A 22,184-nucleotide genomic window follows, 5' to 3' on the forward strand; every position below is an offset into this window, starting at 1 on the left:
CAACCCCGCCGTGGTTCCCAGCCCATGGCACTGATGCCACATCCAGTCTGTCCTTAAACACCTCCAGGGACGGAGAATCCACCCCCTCCCTGCGTAGCCCTTTCCAAGGGCTGAGCACTCTCTCTGGAAAGAATTTCTTCCTGATATCCAACCCAAACCTCCCCTGGCACAGCTCCAGACCGAGCCCTCTTGTCCTACTGCTGGTTCCTGGGAGAAGGGGCCAATCCCCAGCTGGCTCCCCCCTCCTGTCAGGGAGTTGCAGAGAGTGCTGAGGTCTCTCCCCTGAGCCTCCTCCTCTCCAGGCTGAGCCCCCCCAGCTCCCTCAGCCTCTCCTCACAGCACTTGTGTTCCAGTCCCTTCCCCAGCTCTGTTCCCTTCTCTGTCCCTGCTCCAGCCCCTCCATGTCCTTCCTGAGCTGAGGGCCCAGAGCTGGACACGGCACTCCAGGGGTGGCCTCACCAGCGCTGAGTGCAGGGCAAGAATCACCTCCCTGCTCCTGCTGCCACACCATTCCTGAGCCAGGCCAGGATCCCTTGGCCCTCTTGGCCCCCTGGGCACACTCTGGCTCATGTTCAGCTCCTGTCCCTCCACACTCCCAGCTCCCTTCCTGCCTGGCTGCTCTCCAGCCCCTCTGTCCCAGCCCCTGGGGCTGCAGGGGGTTGTTGTGGCCAAAGGGCAGGACCCGGCACTTGGCCTGGTTGAACCTCATCCCCCTGGAATCAGCCCATGGATCCAGCCTGTCCTGGTCCCTCCGAAGGAAGGTTCTCTCTTCTCTGAGACTGGTTCTTCAAGGCAGATAAAGCTTCCTCAGCCAGATAGGGGACAAGTTAAGACTCCTGTCTGGGGAAAAAAATAAAAAAATCCCCCTGCTGAGCATGTATGGCCACACTCTGCATTCACACAGGTGTCACACTCTGAGGTGGCTCAGAGTTATTGTGCCTTAGGATAAAGGGACGACAAGCCAGGGCTGGGATTGGGTGTGTAAAGGGGCATCCTAATGGACAGTGGCTGCATCTGAGAATCCAACTCTGCTATTTAGTCCTGCTAAGTCTCATGTCATAGAAGCATCTCCTCCAAGTCCCACACTCTGCTCTGATTTTTGATCATTTTCTGCCCCAATCACAGTTGCTCTAGGTAAGGAACACAAGAAAATCTACCAGGGTGGATTCTGAAACCAGCACAGCATCTGCTCTGTCTCTCCTGGCCAAAACAGGTGGTGAATGTGGGTGGAAATACGGAGAATCCTGTGGAAAATAAGAAGTGTGGAGGCACGGGAAGGAACTGGGAAAGGGTGAGGGGGTTTATGGAATGAGCCCAAATGAGATACAGTGTGATGGTGATATAAAAATGCAATCCACAGGAAACCAGGATCCACTAGGTTTGTGGCTTGTAGATAAAAGGGTTGATTTATTTACCGATTTTCCTGCACCTCTCGGGATTATTTCCTTGTCCTCATTGCTATTCAAAATGTCTCTGTGTCATCAGATAATTTCAATTACAGTCAACTAAATCACAAAGTCTTGTTCTCAACTCTAACACAGCACTATCATGATCCATTTTAAACATATTAATACCTTTCCCTCCTCAGTAATTTGCTGTTTTTATTCCTTGTTCACAATTTTTAAGCCAGTTCTCAAGTTATGTGGGTGCTGTTATGTCAAAAGAGATGTGATATAATGTTGTATTCAGACTTTTGTGATGCAGTCTTTCAAATGTTTGTTTAAAACCAAGAATATTGGTTCTTTTACTTCCCTTTTACTCGCTGATGTTGTAAGTCTGTAGGAATTTGTAAGGAGTTAGAAGGTTTATAAGAAGTCTGTTATCCTTCATCTGTTTTAGCAGCTTGTTGTGCTTAGAATTTGTTTCTAGCAGAAAGAGTCAGATTTACAGAATGATAATTTCTGGGCTCATTCTTTTCTGAGCTTTGGTCTTGCATTTGAGTCTGAGGCTGCTGTTTTCTGTGACTTCTTCTCAGTCATTGTGAGAAAAGATGACTTCAAGTCATCTTTATAATGGAAAAAGAGGTCTTATATTTTCTCTCCTTTTTTCACCCATGAAGATATCTGGGTTAGTTTTCCAGATGTACTTCACCTCCTTTTTTTTCCCCCGTCTTGGGAAGCTCCATTTTCTGTATTTGCTATTTAAAAGTCACTAGATGCAGAGTATGTAAAAAAAAAAAAATAAAATCCCATACCAGGGCTTGGTAGATCTTGCCTTGTGGACACTTATGACCTCCACAACAGCAAATGATTGAAAACCACTGATCTACCTCAGCAGTTTGACTTTCCCCACATACAAGGTGAGGCTGCTCCCTGTGCCTGGTTTGGTGTGACCCTGAGCCTCGTTAGTGTTTGTGCAGGACCTGAGTCTGTTGAGGGTTTGAACGGGGACAGGACTTTCCCAAAATCTAAACTAATCTACAAAAAGAGATAGGACTAAATGGTTGGATTGCATCTCAGCACTGTGAGCACTTGAGCTGAGGATCTGCCCCTTTCCCTGCCTGCCCCTGCAGCCAGAAATGTGTTCAGCAGGACTGAGCCCGGGCCTGACCTCTGCTCCTGTACATCCCTTCTAAGCTTCTGGGAAGGCAAGGGCAGATAAGCTTGCTGAGCCCCGTAAGGCTAATGCTCTGTGGATCCCAAGGAAAGGGTGCAAGTAAGTCCTAAGGAGTCCAGGGAAGTTGTGTTGTTACTCTCTGAACAGCTCCACGAAGTTACCTCTTCCCTTACCCAGCTGGGTTCGAAGAAACGGTACCACGTTTTTATCTTTTTTGTCTAGCTTGTGTTATTGTATTAAATGGAGTGCCTCAGATTATTGCTTTCAGAGAGGTGTTTTTCATCTGGTTTTAAGAAGCTGTGTGAGCCATGAAGGAGAGCACTGGGAATATTCCCTCCTTGTGCATTTTCAAGTGCGCACAGGGAGTTTGGTTTCTGATGTGTTTGTGGAGGGGATTGTAATCCCCACCTGCAGCATTGCAAGACCCTGATTAACATGGCTTTGCTTTCCTCTGGCACTCGTCTTCTAATAAATTTATTCTCATAACTTTCATATAGAAAAAAACATCCCTTTGCCCTCACTTTACAGACACTACTCACCTTTTAACTCTTCAGAGATACACACTTTTCAGTCACATATATATAAGTGTAGCCAGAAGTACAGATCCACAAACAGTAATGAAATTTTCACCAACAGGTTATTGCTGTTTCCTTTATAGGATTACAAACACTCCTCAGTGGCTAAGAAAAAACACTCTCCAGAAGGGACCTGTTTTACTCAGTTGCTGACAGCCACAGGGATGGACTTGGAAGAAGTGTGGCTGAAAACTGCTCTCTGACCATCCTGGGTAAAATCATGCTACATTTCCCTTTTTTTTTTTTTTTTTTAATGTTAAATCCATGGCCATAGTATTTAAGTGCCTGCAGACATCTCCTTGACACCTACCCCTGAACATCTTGGCAACAATATCCCTGTCTGTCCCAAGCTGCCCTAGGATAGATTGGGTTCGAAATGCCATTCCTTAAATGTTAAAGCCTTTAAAAGCATAGGTGTCTGAGGAACTAAGCAATCCCATGCCCACTGCATACCACGCTTCTTGAAGCTGCATTGTCCAGCCATTCCATCAGCTTTTATGCACTGATGTATGTTCTTTCTCAAATGCTTTGAGGGTGACTTCGTTATTGAAGCAATGGCTTTGGTGCTGTGAGCTCAGAAGATGATGTGAAAGCCTGCCTTTGGTGAGCAAGACAGCTTGACTTGTATCTTGGTAAAGCAGGACCCTCTCAAATCTTTCTGCCTTTGCCCAAGGGTTCAGGGAATGCTCCTGTCTTATCCCTCTCTTTATGGGTGTTGGGTATTATTTGTCTTTTTTACTCTCAGGTTGTGCTGCCACTCAGGTTGTGAAAAAGCTCAAGTGTCTGTTCTACCCCAGGATCAGCTATTATCAAACTGCACCATCCATCATTCAAATCAATCTCCACTTCCTCCCACCCAGCTCATTAACTTTGCTTTCACTGTCTGATGATCTTTAGGGTTACAAAAGATCTGGGCCTTCCCTGTTCCTGAAATGGCAGTTCCTTCCTGGGTGCCTGGAAAGTGCCATCAGTCACAGAGAGAGCCTTTCGAAGGGCAAGGCTGTAAATGAGAGAAGTGACGTCAAACCCAAACCGATGAACTGTTCTCAGAGAAACAAATCAATCCACTGCTAGGCACAAACACTCAACTGGAACCTACAGGAGCTTCACTTGGGGGGGTAGAACTGGACATGGAGAGACCCAGAAAAGGCATTCACAGGAAGAAAAGGACTAATATAAACTGATATTCATCTGTGCTCTTAAGAAGCCTTCCTTTAAGCCCCTAACAACTATTCATCAAAGCCCATTCATCCTCCATTTCAGTTCATGTCCTTCTTAATGGGTCATCCTGAGCTCATCTTTCCTTCAGTTCCCTTTGCCCCTTGCTGCTGGCTCTGTGTCTCACCAGGGACATGCCCACCTCATCTGCTGGAGACAGGGCTGGCACTAAAAGCTAATGGGAAAGACAACTGTGGTCTAAACTGTTTGCCTCCTTGTTCCTCGCCAGTTCTACCCAAGAATGTCATGAGGAATCTCCTGGGGTTTTTTTATTTCAACCCTCAGAGATCTTCTCATCAGAGCAGGAAGAAAGGTAGAAAAAAAACTGGTGCTCTCAGGCCATATAGATACAGGGAACTTAAGAGCATCTGTAACTACTGGAACCTGATCCAGTGCTCCCGAGGGTCTGTACCAACATTCATTTCCTTTATTCCCTGAGCTGTCAGGTCCTCCCCCTGTGTGTAATCAGTTGGGTCTTTGGGAAACTCAAGATTTCCTCAGTCATCTTATGACCAAGGTGAGATTCACGTCAAAGTCCCATGGCAGGTCCCTGAAGAACGAAAGAGGAATGAGTCAGACCTGACAAACAGCTCTTTACACCTCTAGATTCCAGAGAGGAGACAGGCCCGATGTGTTCCCAAGGGCTTATCACAGAAACCAATTCCCAGGCCACGGTGCAGCTTGCACAATGCCTGCTAAATGCAGAGAAGTGCAGCAGAATTCAGAGGAGTGCTGGCTGTGCAGCTGCACGTTGCTTCTTGAAGCCTGCAGTGAAAAGGCAGACTGAAGGAGCTGGGGAAAGTTCTAGACCAGACTTAAACAATAAATGGGCTTGCAGGACACCCTCAGCCAGTCGAGCAATTTGTTTGGCCTGCCAGGGGGCCAGGAAACAGGGTGGTGTTTGATCAGTGGGTGCTGAGAGAGGTTCCCACGGCTTCCACCAGCTCTCCAGCTCGTGCAGGAGGGGCATCCCCTCAGCCAGCACCTCCGAGCTGCACGGCTGCCAAAAAAAATGTCCTGTCCCAGTCAACGGAGAGGCAGAGCAGAGGGGAGGCAGATGAAGAACCAAGGAGGATGGAAGACCTGAGACAGTGATAGAGGCATAGTAAGGTATGACAAAAGGTGCAGTTTGAACTTGCTGAGCCTTCCCACCCTAAAGCTGCAGCGGGGCGTTCCAGGCCAAAATGCCATCGTACGAGGGAAATAGGGCTGAGTCACCAAATTCACTGCTCTGCTGTTTCACGCATCTCATCATGTAACGCCTGACAAAGTCTGCTTTGTTTGGTTTTGTCTCTGGTGTTCCCATAGAGAGGCTCTTCCAGGCCCTCCCTTTTCTAACAGGTATAGTCATCTTCTGCTGTTTATTTATAGATTGTTTGCCCTTATGCTAAATCTTTCCTTACCCCTCAAAGTTCTTAGGCCTGCCTGTTGATGTATCGACAGACAACAGTTATATCCATTCTGTCTTCACTCTGCAGGCTGTACAGTGTAAGCAACACACAGTTCAGCCCATCTAGGAAAGCTGAGTTGCAAACACTGTATAATCAGAATTTCAAATGATACCAGAAAGTCCACAGGTTTTTTTAAGTATCTTTCATTCAGAGCCTCTAACCAGTGTTAATCCTTCCTGACTCCTTTTGTAGCAAAGGGTGTTCTTTGCAGCTCTCTTTGCTGGAAGGATAGGAATTTCCAGCCCACAAATCAGTGAGACTTCCATCTGCTTGGAGTTGGGCATGTGCATAACTGTTTCTCTGGATCAAGATTAGAGTTCTCACTGCTTGACAAGATTCAGCTTGTGGTTTGTGAAGTGCTGCCAGTTTGTCTGGAGTTAAAGGTTTATATAAAGTATCAATTAAAAAAGGGCAATCCTCTATTTCAGGTTTATGTGTGTACTGCATTAATTAAAAGCTGGTTGGGAAACAAGAAGGACACGGTGCAACACCATTGCTTGTATCACACTTCATGCCACGTGAGCCGATCCATGTTCCCAAAGAGCTGACAGCAATCTATTGGCAAAACCAAGATGGGAAGGGACAAAAAAAGGTGCAAAGATAATGTTTGCAGTGTGAGGAAGAGGCAGCATCTCTTGATCTCTGAATGTAGCGAGTATTCACTTTACTTTCATGCTTTATGGTGCTTTTTCTGGGGATAAAATGTTGACAATTATAGAGGAGCTTCGGTGGAACTGTAACAATTTTCCTTGGCCTCTGTCTTGCTGATTTCCAGCCTGCAACGACCAAGACCAGATTTTATTTGTACGGATCTGCCAGAAATATCAGGACAGGAATTCCTCTCTTTATGTCGCCTGACCCCGAGGAGTGCCGGAGGGGGCTGACAGGGCTCCGGGATGACAAGCGCAAACCCAAGCCGCAGGTTTTTTTTGCGTCAGCCAAATCAAAGTGCGGCGGGGAAGCAGGACGGGGACCCTCCCGCGGGGCTCTTCGGCGGGCGGGAGTGGGGCGGAGGGAGCAGGGAGCGGAGTTCGCGGCCGCTGCGGTTCGAGGGCAGGGCAGGCGCTGCCGGGCCGGGGCGGGGCGCGGGGCCGGGCTATGGGCGGAGGGCAGGCCGAGGGCGGGGCGGCGGCGCGGCTGGCCCGGCCCGCCGGGAGGGAGCGGAGGGAAGGGGAACGCGCTGCGCTGTTGCCCTTTTAAGCGAGCGAGCGGGCGCGGGAGGCCGGTACAAAGGGAGCTCCGCCGTGCCCCGCCGGCTGGGGCTGCCCCGGCCCCGCCATCTTCCGCCCCGCAGGCGCGGCCGGGGCCAGGGTCGGGCCGGCCCAGGCGGAGGGAGGCGGCGGCAGCGCAGGCCCGGGCCCGGAGATGAGGCCAGGATGTCGGTGTCAGGGCTCAAGGCCGAGCTGAAGTTCCTCGAGTCCATCTTCGACAAGGACCACGAGCGCTTCCGCATCGTCTCCTGGAAGCTGGACGAGCTCCACTGCCAGTTCGTGCTGCTGCCGCCGCCGCCGGGCTCCAGCCCGCAGCCGCCGCCGCCGCTCACCATCCACTGCAACATCACGGTGCGGGGGCCGCGCGGGGCGGGCAGGGCCGGGCACGGCCCGCCCTCGCCATTGTCCGTGGGGCGCGGGGAGGGGGCGCAGCCCCGCGGGGGTGACTCAGCACGGGGGGTGGGGGGGCCGGGGCCGCTCCCGCGGGGGCTCCGAGCGCCCTCCCCGCCGCTACCGCAACAAAAGTTACAGCGGCCGGGCGGCCCCGGCCTGTCCTCTGGGGGCTCGGGGTGCGGGGGAAGGACGCGGGGCCGGGGGCCGGAACAAAGGCGCTCCGAGCCCCAGGGAGTGCCGGGCAGAGCTGCGGGGCCCCGTTGCCGCCCCGTCCCTCGCGGGGCGCGGGCAGCGTTTCCCCCGAGCCCCGGCGGGGCCGGGCGCGGCTCCGAGTGCGCCACAGGCCGGGCCTGGCCGGGCGGGGCAGCCCGGGGACGGCGGGAGCGTGAGGGGGGACACCCACCCGTTGGGAGGGTGACACGGACCCCGCTCCGCCGCCGAGGGGCTGCGGTACCGTCACGGTGCCCTCGAACTTGTGAGGGGGCACGGGCAGCCTCGAACCTGAGGGGCTGATACCTCCGGAGGGCTTTGGGGCTTCTCACTGCTGTGTGGTTGTTTTTCTGATTTCCCCCCTCTACCCTCCTCCCATTAAATTCGTTAGCTTTGTTTTAAATGAGTGGAAGAGAAGCTGAATAAAACGTTCGGTGTTGTTGTAACGTGGTAAAAATCCTCTGGTTTTTTGTTTTTTTTTTTTTTTTTTTTAGAAGTTTAGGGCCTAAACTTGCCAAAGGACTTGAATATATTGGCGTCTGTGACTCATGTACTGGAAAGTGCTGGAGGTTCATTTTTATTGAGTTGGTTGTAGTTATTGAGTGAATCTAAATGCCTTATTCGACTGAAAAACTTGGGGTGAAAACAGCATATTTTGGTTTGAGGAAGGTGCTGCTTTTATGTCTTTGCATGAAAGTTTCAGACAGCATGGAGGTAGAAACATTCATGTAAGTGTGAACATTTCAGTACTGAAAGATGAAAGTGTGCATGCAAATCAAATAATAAACCTGATCAGATTCTCACTTGGCCTAAAGTAACTTGATTAAGTTAAAGGAGACTCGTTAAGCAGACTTTTCAGGTTTCACAGTTAACTGTCATGAGAAGTCAGTTTTGTGGTCGTGGGACAGGTGTTTGTTTTACTGGATACTTGTAAGACATAAGATGTTTTTTAAGGTAAAATAAACAAGATGCTTTGGCGTTCTTGTTTTCAGACGTGACCCATCAGATGATGGACTGCGTGACTTCCTATAAATGTTTTTTATTCAGTAGGAAGTGTTGCACTGCTGAGAAGTTGGGCTGTTTCTTTCCACACGACACGATCTGTTTCATAAATCTCCTTGTAAAGAGTGAAGTGGAAGGTTGGATGATTGTGCACCCTCAATTGCCAGCTGAATTTGATGGGTCATTTCTTCTTTGTCAAGTGACAGCTAACAGGGAGGCCAGTAGTAAGGCCTGAAGTTGTGCCTGGGATTTGTGCTGTGGTGTTTATCTACTTGTGAGACGCTTCTGTTGTAACTACTTTTGATAGTGATTCTTAAGTTGAAAATAAAAAAGCCCACTTACCCGTAGGCCTTTGGTTGAGGAGTGTCTGAGCAAGCCAGAAGCAACTTAGGTCACTGTTGTCATGTTTGTGTGTTAATGAGGGAGCAGCGTCTGCAGTCTGCTGTTACAGTCACTCGCCCCAAAGGTCAGGAGGTCTTTCACGTGCCATTAGAGTCGTGGCATATGAACTCGCAGAAAAGAACAGGAAAAGTGCTGGTTTCGAACCTCAGAGCTGAGACTTCGGCTTTGATGAAAGGCCGCGTCTGAGTTTGTTGAAACTTCTGCTTCACAGCTGGTCTGTGAGCAGCTTGGTGCTTTCCAGTGTTGACTAACTTGGGGCTCTCGGAGGCAGGTGTTAAAAATAACTGGCAGAGGGCAACCTGAGATACAGAAGTTGCTCCCTTGAAACAAATGGGCAGCAGGTGACAGAGCCAAGAAGAGGGAGCTCATCTCTGGGCTTCTGTCCTAGTTTTTTGACACAAACGTTAGAATTCGAAGTGTGGCAAAAGTGACTGGTTTTTTGTTTTTTTTTTTTTCTCCCTCTCCCCACTGAATGGGATCTCTTGGCTCTGACTCCTAATTGCCTCCAGGTTTTGGGGTTTTTTGTTGTAGGTGGTGTAAATTAGAAAAGCCTAAGTCTTGTTTACTGTGCTTTGGTGGTTCTGCAGGTACTGTGGGGACTAGAACTTCAGGTAGTAGTAGCATGGAAAAGCTGGTAAGGCCATAAAGTTGTTGGTAAACATGTTTTCTTGGGGACACTCGCTCTCTGCCTCAGAAGCTGTTATCTCAGTGCTCTGGATTTGCAGAGCAAATATGTAACTTTAGCTGTTTGCTTCTTCTAACCAGTTTAACCCCTACAATACCGATCCAGCTGGGGTATTTCCCTTACTCAGCAAAAGCATACAGTGGGCTGTGTGTTTGGGCTCTCAAGAATCCTGTCAAGGGACAGAGGTAGCACAAAGCTTCATAATATCGCTTTTCTTCTTCGTGGCTCTGTTTAGATAACTCAGCATTTCACCTGAAATGAAAGCTGTCTAGCAGTGAGTAGAGACGCTGAAGTTACTGGTTGGAGAAATACCTGGCAGGGAAGGAATTGAAGTCTGAAAAGAGATCTGATAACCAAGTTGTTCTGATATTCCCAATGCACCCCTCTCTCTTTTCCAGTCGAGAGAGAGAGAAGGCAGAGGGAAGAGGGAACATTCTCCTGGAGAGGTGAGGGAGAATATCTGCCTAGGAACTGTATGGATCTCCACACGTGTCCTAGACTAAAATTGACAGTTTGATTAGAAGTCTGCCCTGGCATTTCCCACTGGTGGTTGTCTCTGTGATACAAGCCTGTAGAACTGTCAAAGTTCAGGATGGGCTGCAGCATCCTGGGGATGGTCTGCCTGTGACACAGAACACTGCTGGAAATTAAAGCAGGATGCATTTTACTTGGTAGCTCTGCTGTTTTATGGAACGGCAGCCAAACTTTGTCCAAGTCTGTCCATCACTATTTCTGGCAGTGACCCATATTGGAGCTTACATGGTTAATCAGATTATTGTAAAAGAGGCACTTGAGGGTGGAGTCATCCCTGTCAGAACCATTGCTGCTTATTCCCGAGAACTGTCTAATTATTGAACTTGTTCAGGCTGTGTACCTTCACATTCCCATTTCGTTATGCCAACAGCAGCGTCTCCATTTGGAGTTTTATTTCTGTTTTTCTCAGGTTTCCTTCTTATTTGACAGCACTGTTCTAGTTGATGTAGTTCAATAAGTTCTGTGTGGTTCTTGAAATAGTATCAAAATTGTGGCCTTACTTAAAGGAGTGTGTTTATTGACCATGACTTTAGGTGAGTGTCCTTCAGTACAGTCTTTAGTTTCAGTTTGGTCCTTTATCAGACTTAGATCATAGTTTTGCAAAGGGTGTGTTACACCCAAATCTTTTCCTTATCACAGCAAGAAAAAGCCCTGGTTTGGACTGCTGTAAAACATTTCCTATTTCTTGTATCCTCTCTTCAGATGAGGAACTGGATATTAATATCTCCACACACACACAAAATGACTGTTGAAATTCTGTGTCCTCAAGTACCACTTGCAGGTAGAAGGGGGTTTGTGCCACCTGCGAGGGGGAGCAGCTGCCCCAGACAGAGCCAGGGCTGGGAGGTGCAGTGACACCCTCCACACGTCAGTGATTCAGTTCAGGTGATGGGGCTGACTCACTAAACTCCTGCCTCCCTGCTGGAAACAACGAGCTGCTGCGTTCCCTGAAAAATGCCCCGCTGCTAAATCAGAGTGAGGAGCTGCTGGGAAAGACTTGAAAAGGTTGCTGTCTGCAGATTACTGCAGTTGATGGGGAGATGATGACTTTGTTTTCACTTCTAAACCAGGATGGATAAGAAGATATTACCTGTGAAGCTTTTGACAAGTTGGGTATATACAGAAAGTGAGTGTATTAGAACATGTGACAGGCCTTCAAAGGTGTAAGATTTTAATATTAAACTCACTCCTAGTAATGCCTGCTAACCTTTTAAAAAGATTATATGTTTGTACACAGAACTAACCACATAATGAATGAGGTGTTCAGTTCCAACCTCAGGCTTTTTTTATTATTTTTTTTTTTAATCACTAGACATTCTGTAGTGAGGTTGAGGCCTTTGTTTTGCAGCATACGGATAACCAGGATTGTATAAAAGCACACATAGATTTGTCTTGATAATATGCAGGTTTTGGCTAGAATTAGACACACTTGGTCACCTAAAAAAGGCACTCATGCAACTATTTTCAAACGTAACTAGTGCAATAGAAATTGAGACTTTAACGTTGTTTTATTTAGCAAACGAAAATTAAACAAAAAAAATACTAAAAGAGGGAGGATTTTAGTTTTTCTTTCTATGCCGAGACTATAATTAGAAGAAGAATATTGTAAAAAGAGTAGGAGGAGTCTGTTGTCTGGAAGACAGGACCTTTGTGACACTACAGTCTGGTTGTGTGATGTGTGAAAGGCTGTAACTAAAACCTCAGGACTCTGCAGGCAGTTCCTCTCTACTATGTCTGAAGTGCTTCTAAAATATCCTAGAGGGTCACAATGGTAGACTTCAACTAGAAAAGCTGACTTATGTTGAATTTTCAGTGTAAAGGAGATGCTGCTGCTTTCCAGTGGATTATTCACATAAGTTAATGATAGAGTAGTTTCAGAACTAGAACTGTTGTGGTCCTTGAAAGAACTCTCTGCACTTTGATAATTAAAAGAATTAGAAGTTTTGCAGGAAGAATTAAATCCTTTTTGCTCAACGTGCTTCCTCAAGTGAACTGTTCAGCAGGTTTTGTGCATTGATGACTTGTTGATACCCTCGGCAGGAACTGAAAATCACAATTGTTGGGAGGAACAGAGCGTGGTGGTGTCTGCAGTGCTGCCCAGTGCAGGCTGTGTGCCATGTGAGGTGGCCAGAGTTGAGTTGACTGGATTAGGGACCTGGCTGCCATGGCAGGATTCTTTCCTGAGTCAGTGCTGCCCTGGCCCGTGTCCCAGTCTGGTTCGGTGGGTGGCTGCACAAACAGCTGTCCTGGCACAACGGAGGGCACGGGGGGAGCCTGAATCCAGCAAAGCCCTCGGTGGCACCTGGGGCCACTCGTGGGTGCAGCCCCCGAGGTGACATCGGGCCGTGGGGGCCTCCACCGCTGTCTGTTTGGAACTGTGAGGGCTGGACCAGACTGAACTGCCAGTCGTTTGGTTACTTGTAAAATCTGACTCCTTCCAGGGGACTGGAAGATGTAAAGATGGAGACGGTTCTCTAAATCATATTATCATTGTTAGAAAAGAAAAACAGTGGGCAAAATTTCTAGATAGGAACAAATACTTGTAGAAGCTAATTAGCAGAAATGAGTATTATTTTAGTTATGCCTCAGTGTGGTTCAGCACTGGCAGGTTGTTTTGCGTTTATGTACTTTTGGAAGGTTATAAACCCTGAATTCCTGGCTGAAGTTGAATATTAGGCTCATTTTTTCCCCTTTAGATGATGAATGGCAGTGTTCTGTTTTGAAGAGACTCGATAGTTGATGATTTAGTATGCGTTCCACTGTGTTTCTTCAGCTGCAGACTCTGGAGGAGAAGCAAAAATGACCTTTCACCACCTCCTAGAAGACAACTGGAAAATTAAATGACTGATTATAGCAAGAAGAGGCTATTTAATGTTTAGATCTTCAATCAGCCTGCCTGTATGCAGTACACTTGAAGCTAATATGATCTTTGATGGAAACAAGCATACCAGTTAGTGTATGTCTTACTGATTTCTTGCTTCCAGCTGTAATCTCTTAAGTGTGGTATGAAAATAATGACCTTGCACGTGTTTTCTTTTTTATCTCTTGCATACAAGACATCCTGGTGTATCAAGTACAGCAGAGCAGCTAATACATGATGCCTGAAGATTTAGCATGAACTGTCTTCTCCTTCCTGTCAGACCTTGTAATTTTTTTACCCCTTCTGAGAGAGAGTTCAGTGCAGTTGCAGATCTTGGAATAGCTCCTTCAGCGTGTGTTTAGAAAGGCAGGAGCATAAGCTCTGTCAAAACTTGTATGGTGGCATTAGGAAAAAAAATCAAAGCGTTCCTGAGCGGCGGTGTACAAGATACCACAGGCTTCCTCGGATTTTTGAAGTAGGAAATAACTGTGGTAAGAGTTGTGGTATTTAACTTATTAATGGTAAACACGGGTTGAACGCTGCCGTGGTGCTGAAATTTTTGTGTGTAGGGGACAAAAAAAGTGTCAGTGGCTCCGGTGTGAAGGCAGCAGCAGGGCAGCCCTGAGGGCACAGCTGGGGGTGGTGGCTGGGCTGGTGTGAGGGCAGGAGGGCAGCAGGACCTCTCCTGGCCCTGGGGGAGAATCAAAACCCCCTCTATCTGCAGGTGGGTCTGGAGCACAGCGATGCTGCAAAGGGAAAAGGTGGGAAAGGGGAAGGTTGTTCTCAGAGAGGGGGAAAGGGCACAGAGGGGAGGGGATGCCGAGTGATTTATACAGTTGAAAGATGTCAATTCCTGAAGTTAAACAGAATAAAGGAGAAGCCTGGATTTTTTGGGTGACAGCTGAAGTGGTATCAGACTTTGCATGCTGTGGAGTAACAGTGTAAGTGATAAAGGTGAGAGCAGGTCTGCAAGGAAGTTTTTTACCAAGTTCAATCGGGGAGAGAGGGACGTGTCACAACTTAGTTATAACCAGTTCTTCAGTTCTAGCCATACTAGAAGCCATTTCTTGCTACTCTGGCTCTGTGACACTAATGTTGATGATACCTTTTCAGAATGTACTTGTCTGTGTAGTTGCAGAAGTAGGTAATTAATACCTCTCGATGACTAGAATGAGTTGGTAACTTGTTTCAAGTAATTAGGCTTCTGCAGGAATTTGGGCACGTAAGATACTGTGCTGCTAGGAAAGAAAGAGTCCTGGAGAATCAGATCTGCAAAAACACCTTTTCCTTTAGTTTGTGTGTGTAGCTCTCATGAGGTGAAGCATTGCCAGCTTGAGTGCACGTGCAGAGTGTGTGTTCAAGAGAACCCCTTGTGCCCGAGGGACCCTGAACAACCGGGCTCTGACAACTGGCAAGAAGAGGGGACGGGCACACAGTGGGGTTTTTGTGTGTGAGGAGCAGGACAATCCGATCCCACTGCTGTGAGGGGCTGTGGTAACACCCTGGGTATCATCTCAGCTCCACAGCCATCGGCAACTGATAGGAGAGTCTGATAAACCTGTATTTCCAAGGGTCAAATGCAATTCCACGGAGCTGAAGTTGACAGTTGTGGCACTTCATGTGGATGAAACAGTTTGAACGATGACTGGCAGTAAAAACGTGACTGAAGGAACTTGAGCAATAAGAAATATAAGAGCTAGGATGGCACATCTTGCATGTGTGTTTGTGACCCTTTGAAGTGCTGATCTGTGCCTTTGCTGCTCTGGTTGTACGTGTTTTGACTTTTTCTCAGGTAGTGATGATTGAGCACTGACAGATGTGTGTCCCTGGATAGAGAGAGATGGAAGTAAAACACAAAAGTAGCTGAGATTATTTCACGACCTTCCAAATTATTGGCCTCTTCCATGTGCCTCTTTGAAAGCAGCGTTTGCTCAAATTTTCAGGATTTTTTTTTTCCCCCTCAAAATATTATTTTCTATCTTGAGTGTACACAAATTAAAAAAGTTAAAGATTCCATAATAATTTCAAGAGAATTCCACGGGCTTGGGTTGAGCAAGTGAATTTATGCAGATGAAGCTGGAGATTACAAACTACCTGGGGTTTGGGATAATTTGTACACGAGTGAATTGGTTGTGTGGATTGAATGTTCTCCTGAAGGTTTTGCCTTCTGTGGTGCTCAGTGTGTTAGAGACCCGACACAGAACAGGATTTTGGGATTCTTTTTCACCTCCCTCCTGCAAAGTGCACGATGATGAAGCTCTTGCAGTGCCAGGGATCCAACCAAAGCATGATGCTTCACCTGGGATTGTCTTGTGTAGGCTGTGGCTGTCCAAACAGCCCTTAAACTCGGAGTAGAACTGCAGTAATTTTGTGTGTGTTGAAGAGAGAGACTTTTTTCAGACAGCTGAACTTGGTGCCTGACCGAACACAGCAGTTGGAACAACTGCCCTCCTTGAGCTGAGCATGTCAGGACGAAAAGTAAAGCTAATCCAAGCTTGCTTTCTGTGGCTTAGAAGCAGTTCAAGGTCTCTGTTTAACTGAATTCTAGTGACTAAATGATGTCCTGCTCTTCATATGCAGGTTAATAGTATGTTATATACCATTTTATAATTCAAAAGGAAAAGCAGGTTGAAGTTATCCTCTTGTTCAGCAGAGGTGGGTAGAATTCACTTTGCTTCCTCACTACCCACCAGTATTAAACTTCCCTTTTAAACCCTCCGTTGCAAACACTTTTCTTAACCTTTAGAACTCTGGATCACTGACATGTTAGATTTTTATGTGTGAAAGATTTGTCGTTTCCTTAAAAGTGCAGATGATAGAATATTGTCATGTTCCTTAGCTTAGCTGTGCAACAGAGTAAATGGTGATGTCTGGATGTTTGAAAATACGAATTTTGGTGATTTTAGTTACTCAAGTAACATTTCTCTGGCACTTGAGTAACTAGTGGTAGAAAATGCTTATGGCTTTTAAGCTGCCTTTGGAAAATTTGGCCCCTAATAATGGGAAACAGTCTGTCAGTTGTGTAATCACTGCTAATGCTATTTTAAGCAGCTGTAAGTACTAGTGTTTTATGATCAGCAGGCTAAACTTTAGCTTTAAGAATATCTTCTCAAATCCTGATATATTTGTTAATATTAACTCTGTGCTTTTTCTTTTTTTTTCCCTCTAAAGGCACCTTGAGGCAGGTGAAAAATAACTAGTGAATGATTGACTAAGAGTCGCAAATAATGTGTACTAAATTGTAGCTAATTGTGGAGTTTAATCTTCAGTATTTATTGAATGTTCATTTGGGTGTGTATATTATCCACAGCCAATGGTAGCATCAAGGTGCTTGCTGAGGGAGAGCCATCCATGATTTGAGATTGTTATAGCTGTGAATTTATTCACCTTGGGAGGACTGCATTAGCCCTCTGGGATGTCTTGTTCCATTAGGATTTACCCACTTCATGACCAAGATTTGGGTGAGCTGGAATGGTCTCGTTCCAGCCTTCTCAAAGTAGCTAAGCTGGTTAAAAGATCTGGGACTCCGATGTTCTGCTTTTGGGAAGTGAAGTGGGGGTGATGAAAAACTTTGGGACTGAGCAGATAAAAAAATCAGAAGTGCTGTTACAACTAAAACTGAGCTGATTTTTGTGGCTGGTGTAAAAAGAACAGAACTGGGTCCTGTCTGTGATGGGGATTGCATTTTGTTCCGCCAGTACGCTAAGGATTTTTAGAAGAAACCCCTGCACTTTTTCCATCTACTGTGATCTGGAAATTAAAGCCAGTGGGGAAGCGTCCCCGGGTAAGTGTGAGCGGAGGTGATGATGCAGCAGCCGCGTGTTGAAATGTGCGTTCCTGCCGCTCGGGCTCGAGGAAATGGCTCGATTGTGAAGGAGCAGACGCGGTGGCAAACCGGGTGTGCAGGTCGCTCTGATCGCGAGAGCAGGAGCAAGATGTCTTGTTTCAATTTAACAGCCTCGCGGTATTGGAGCCGTTTAGGAACAGCTCGTTTAAAAGTGTCTCACCGACAGCAAAATTGTGTCGCTGTGGCTTTGGAGAGCCGGGTAACGATTATATAACATCGCAAGGAAAACAGCCTTATTGTTACGGATGAGAAAGCTTAGATAGGATATACTTAGATGACAGATCCTGCCCGGGAAAAGCTGTCTTAATGTGTGTGTTCCTGCAATCTTCTGTCGCTTTTTTGCCCCTTGTTTGTTTTTTTTTTTATTTTTTTCTTTCGTAAGCAAAATCGTCAGTAAAAAAATCTAAGTGGGGGATGTAATGGAATGTCTGAGCAGCGAGATCCCGTGTGTATCCTTCTAACACGCTGCGGTTTTCCTGAATGATTTGCTGGGGTTTGAAATGGTTCCCCTGGCAGGAGCGCAGGGCTTTGCTCTCTTTGTGTTTTGTGTGTTTATTAGCGGGCTGAATTCTTTTCGCCTCGTTCTGTGACAGCAGCGTTTGTGTTGACAAAGCTCCCCCAGTCCGTCCCGCTGCCGATACAAAGGCTCTGCAGAAGTGATGATGCCGTGAATTGTGATTGTATCTGGGCTGCTGTAAACACCCCGCCTTTGTCTGTCCCGGCGAGGTGTGATGTCAGGGTGGCACAGTCAGGGTGGCACAGCCGCGCTGGGACCTGACCTGGCTCTTGGAGCTGTCCCCGGGTACTGTCTTGAGCCTTTGCCTCTCGGGATGAGGGTGTGTTTTTACTCTGAGAGAGCAAGGAGATGTCGTGTTCCAGCAGTTACATAAAGGATCTCGAACACTTAATGTGGGTGATGGATTATACATCCAAAAATCCCTGTCTGTCAGCTGGATAGTAAAAGGCCCAACATAACGGGGCTTTTAGCCACGGAGAATTAAAATAATTTCTATTTTGAGCTTCCTCTCATGAAACTTTGTTATCTGGGAAGCCTGTTCCTTACATGGCATAACAGCTCAAATCCAACCCTTATCTCTGCAGGATGCAGATAGGACAGAAAAAGCTGCTTTAATTCTCTCAACAGAATTAGCTGATGTGAAGTTGAGTTGTGTGACCTTAACAAACCACAAGCTTAGTTCTAAGTGGCATGATGTGGCTGTTACAAACTCCTGAGCCTCTTTGCATCTTAAGTTCAGAATGTCTGAAGTTCTGTGTGTGAATTCTGTGTTTCAAAGTACAGTGACTCATGTCCACGTGGAAATCAGCTGTTCCCAAAATATGGATTGCATACAGATCTAGAGAAACTTAATGCCATTTCTGATTTTAAAGGAAAATGAATATATTTATTGGCAAGTCTGAAGAGTTAAAAAGTGTTGCAACAAAAGAGTAGTTTGTTTGAGCTTTGTATTTTAACATTAAGCACCCGTTGTGAAAAAGTTGGAGCGCACAATCAAATATCCATCCTCCAAAAACCTGAAGTTTGAAATCTTTTCTGATACAGCTGGGTAAATACACTCTCAGTCTTAAAGAAAAGCCTCTCTGAGAAGTACATTGTTCCTGTTCACGTTTGAAAAGCTAAATCAGACTAAGAATTTGAATAGCTAATAATTTTGGGGGGCATGGTCATTCATATGTGCTGTGCACTAATAATCCAGGCAGTATCAAATTGTAAGTTTTCTCACTTACAGGAGGACTTGTTTTCAGTGCTGATAAATGGAATGAGAGCAGAACAAGAGCAAGGGCCGTCATCCAGTGCAGAAGGCATTTAAACACTCTGGGAGTGTTTGATCATCAGGTGTGCACTGTCAGCCCTGGTCATGCCTGATCTCACATGTGCTGGGATTTAAAAATTTAAAAAATGCTTGATTAAAAAAAAAAGGATTAAAAATACCTCTTAGGAGAATGTGCATACACAGTCCAAATGTTGACTGGAGAATATTTTTATTCTAACAAGTCTGAGGACTTTAAGAAACAGGTGGTTTAGTGAGTCTTGGAGAGGATTTTGCTTGTTCTTTGTATTTCCTGACAGGAATGTTGGTGTAATCTAAACTTGTGGTAGTTGTGTTTACTCTGTTGCCTTTCTCTCAACTAAAAAAGGTGAATGAGAGAAGTTCAGGGCTCAAAAACAGCTGGTTCAAGCAGGTCTTGAGGTAGTGGGGCCCCCTGTGCATCGAGATCAGTGTGCAGTGTGCAAGGCTTGAGGTGAGGATATTGCACCACTGCAGAAGGCTTTACAAGTAGGTTGCATGTTATTAAAAATGAGAGAGATGTTATCAGCACAAAGCCTGGACTATCTTTAATGAAGTTCAGTGCCTAATAATAATGGTTTGGAAACCCTGTGGAGGGGAGGGAGTTCAATCTTGTTTCTCCCACAGAGAACCTGGTTAGTCTTTCAAGAGTACATTGAGTGAAAGTGAGGAGAAAATAACACTTTTCCTACTGCTGTGTTGTGTAAAGGAGAAAAAGGATTAAACCACATGGGTGTACCCATCTGTGAGCCTGCCCTGGCCATAAATCTTGGTGAGCTGAGCACTGGGCTTTCCTGATGGACATGTGAGATGTTAGGCCTTAGTTAATCAGGAGTAGATATTCTGAGGTCTCTGTGTTATGTGTAGGGTGCTTTGAAGTGCAGATGAAAGATGTGAACAGTTTGTCTTTTCATAAAGATACTGGGAATATCATGTTTTCTTGTAAGGTGGCTTTAGCTGGGATTTAGGAGAAGAAAATAAACTCATGGGGAATGAGCCTGTTTAAAAAATAAGTTTCTGCAGAGCCTTTACGGGTGGGAATTTTCAGACCTCTGTAGGCAGAGCTTTGCTGGAGTGTGATGCCAGGGGGGAACTGTTGTGATGGTCTGTTCTGCTAAAATTGATGTCCTGTAATCCCATGGTTTCTCCTGTGGGGTTCAGCACCTCAGCCAGGAGGTCCAGTGAGGAATTAGGCTTTGTATTGTTAAAAGCCAGTTCTAACATAGTTAGACTTGACTCTAAATGTGGAAGAATCAAGCATGATTTGTTGTCTCTGGAAACGAGAAAGATGGAGTTTTTCCTTTTCAACTGCACTGAGGGAAATGAATTCTGAGATAATGAGGGAATTTTCAGACCTGGGGATATGAAGATAATATCTGGGTGATAAAACTGAGGTTCAGCAATTTGTCTTTAGCTACTAAAATATAATTGAAGGGGTGAGAAGTAGAGAATGCCTTAAATAACTGACACAAATAAGATCCAGACATGTCAATGGTGTGAAAGGACATTTATTGTTGAGTTGGAAGCTTTGTGGTTCCCTCCATCCTCACAATGTGAACAAAACCAGCATCAATACAGTTTTATTCTTTCACATGTGCTACTTATGGTTCCATTTTTTTGGTCATTATCACCTGTATTGCACTTTTAAATTTCTCCCCCCCTGCTCCGCCTGCCCCCAAGGTTTTAAACTCTTCAGCAATGTTTCTGATGTCTATCCATCATCTGAGCAACATTAAAATAAGTTGAAATACTAGAACAACCAGGTGGCTGGATTTCTTTCAACTTCTTTTGCATTGCTTAAAAAAAAAAGTGGTGTTAAAAGCTTCTGTATTACCTGGCATAGAAGAAGATAAAATACTGTGTTGTGAAATTTTTTTTGGGGGGAGTGAATGATTTTTAAAAGCTTTGGTGCTTTTTCTGATTATTTATTTGTTGGGTCTTGTGTTTGTTCTTTTAACAGGAGTCTTACCCCTCTTCATCACCAATATGGTTTGTAGAATCAGATGACCCAAACCTGACTTCAGTCTTAGAGCGTTTAGAAGATATTAAGAAGAGCAATACTCTGGTGAGCAAAGTGTTTTGGTGGTTTTGGGCATTTATTTGGGTTTGGGGATTTATTTTTCTTTGTCATATTAACAAGCAGTTCAGTTTCTTTGGTTTTTGGGGTCGTTTGGGAGGTTTTGTAAAAACAACTTTCTTTTCCAAAGTCATACGAGCCACAAGTAATCTAAAAAGATTTGAGGTAAGGAGGAAAAGATTATTTAAATGCTTATTCTGTAAGAGAAGTGAAGTTACAGGCCCAGTAATTACAGTGCGAAGCTTTCTGAAAATAATTAAACAGTGAAGTGGATGAAAACGTTAAAACTATTGAAAAAAAAAAAAAAACAGCTCTTGTAGAGTTTTCTTTGCACAGAGATTAATTACAGAGGCAAAACATACATTCTTGAGGATGTGGGTATAATACAGAGAATTCCTGGATTCAGTAAAGGAGACTTGACCTGAGAGCTTCTGGTTCATCTGAATGTTCCTCAGGGACCGATGCATTTAAACAGGGCTGTGACTTTGGGCAATTGCTGCTTGAAGGAAATCTCTGTACAGATCCTAATGGTTGTTTTGTGTTGCAGAAAACTCTCCAGCATTGTATCTGACTTGAGTACCCTTTTCATGCAGTGATAGGAGCTCTGTGTGTGTGTGGATATATAAAAATTAACTTCCCATTCTGTGTAGGAAAGTAAGTGTCCTTGAATAGCGCTTGGAGACAAATGTCAGTACAAATGCAGTTTGTGCCCCAAGGATTAGTATTTGCAGCACGCTGAAAATTCGGTGATTAAGTGTTGTTTTTCCACTCCAAATTCAGCTTTACGGTTATTAAGTAGCCTCTAAAGGTGATCTTTATTAATAGGTTATTTTAACATGTTGTGTTTGTTTATGCATACAAAACAAATCAGCCTGCAGAATCCTGCTTATTGCGTGGATTGTGTGCTTAGTACTTGCCTGGTTTGGAAAAATTGGGAATGTTCTTATGAAGTCTACTACTTGTCATGTTTACTGGCGTGATGTTAATGTAGGGATGTACAAGAGTCTTTTTCTAAAGAATGTTTAGGATGCATTTGACTTCTTGCAGAAATAATTAGGACACTAATTAAAGTGAGAGCCTTTAAGGGCCTTGCCATAATGAAAAACAGTTGCAGAGGAATGTTGGTGACTTTATGTTGGATGTGATTGCAGGAGCCACAGGTCTTAGTTGTGCATTTTGTACTTCAACCTGAACTTTGGATCAAACCACTTCAGAAGAATGTGATGGATCTCTTAATCTTTGTGACTTCTAGAAAGACACAGAACGGAATAGTGGCAGAAAATCTGGCCAAGTGATCTTTTTTATTTTTTTTTTTTTCTCTGAAATACACTTTGCAGAGGATTGTACAGTGGGAA

At 45.5% G+C, this 22,184-nt stretch overlaps 1 protein-coding gene across 3 annotated transcripts in view; it reads left to right on the forward strand.

Moving 5' to 3' along the window:
- The first annotated feature begins 6,979 nt into the window (after positions 1–6,979).
- Positions 6,980–22,184, forward strand: part of UBE2Q2 (ubiquitin conjugating enzyme E2 Q2) — a 43,661-nt gene continuing 28,456 nt past the window's right edge. The window contains exons 1-2 of one of the 3 annotated variants that reach the window (XM_027897958.1): positions 6,980–7,362; positions 20,713–20,817. In XM_027897958.1, coding sequence (XP_027753759.1) covers positions 7,177–7,362; positions 20,713–20,817 — 291 coding nt within the window. In that variant the 5' untranslated portion in view covers positions 6,980–7,176. Of the gene's footprint in view, positions 7,363–8,122; positions 8,343–20,712; positions 20,818–22,184 lie in introns of those variants that run through there. The other 2 variants (XM_027897959.1, XM_027897960.1) reach the window with 2 other exon arrangements.

The sequence above is a fragment of the Empidonax traillii genome, unplaced genomic scaffold, assembly GCF_003031625.1.
Source record: "Empidonax traillii isolate 1590-97213 ecotype Southwest subspecies unplaced genomic scaffold, ASM303162v1 scaffold571:size529327, whole genome shotgun sequence".
NCBI classification, from domain to species: domain Eukaryota; kingdom Metazoa; phylum Chordata; class Aves; order Passeriformes; family Tyrannidae; genus Empidonax; species Empidonax traillii.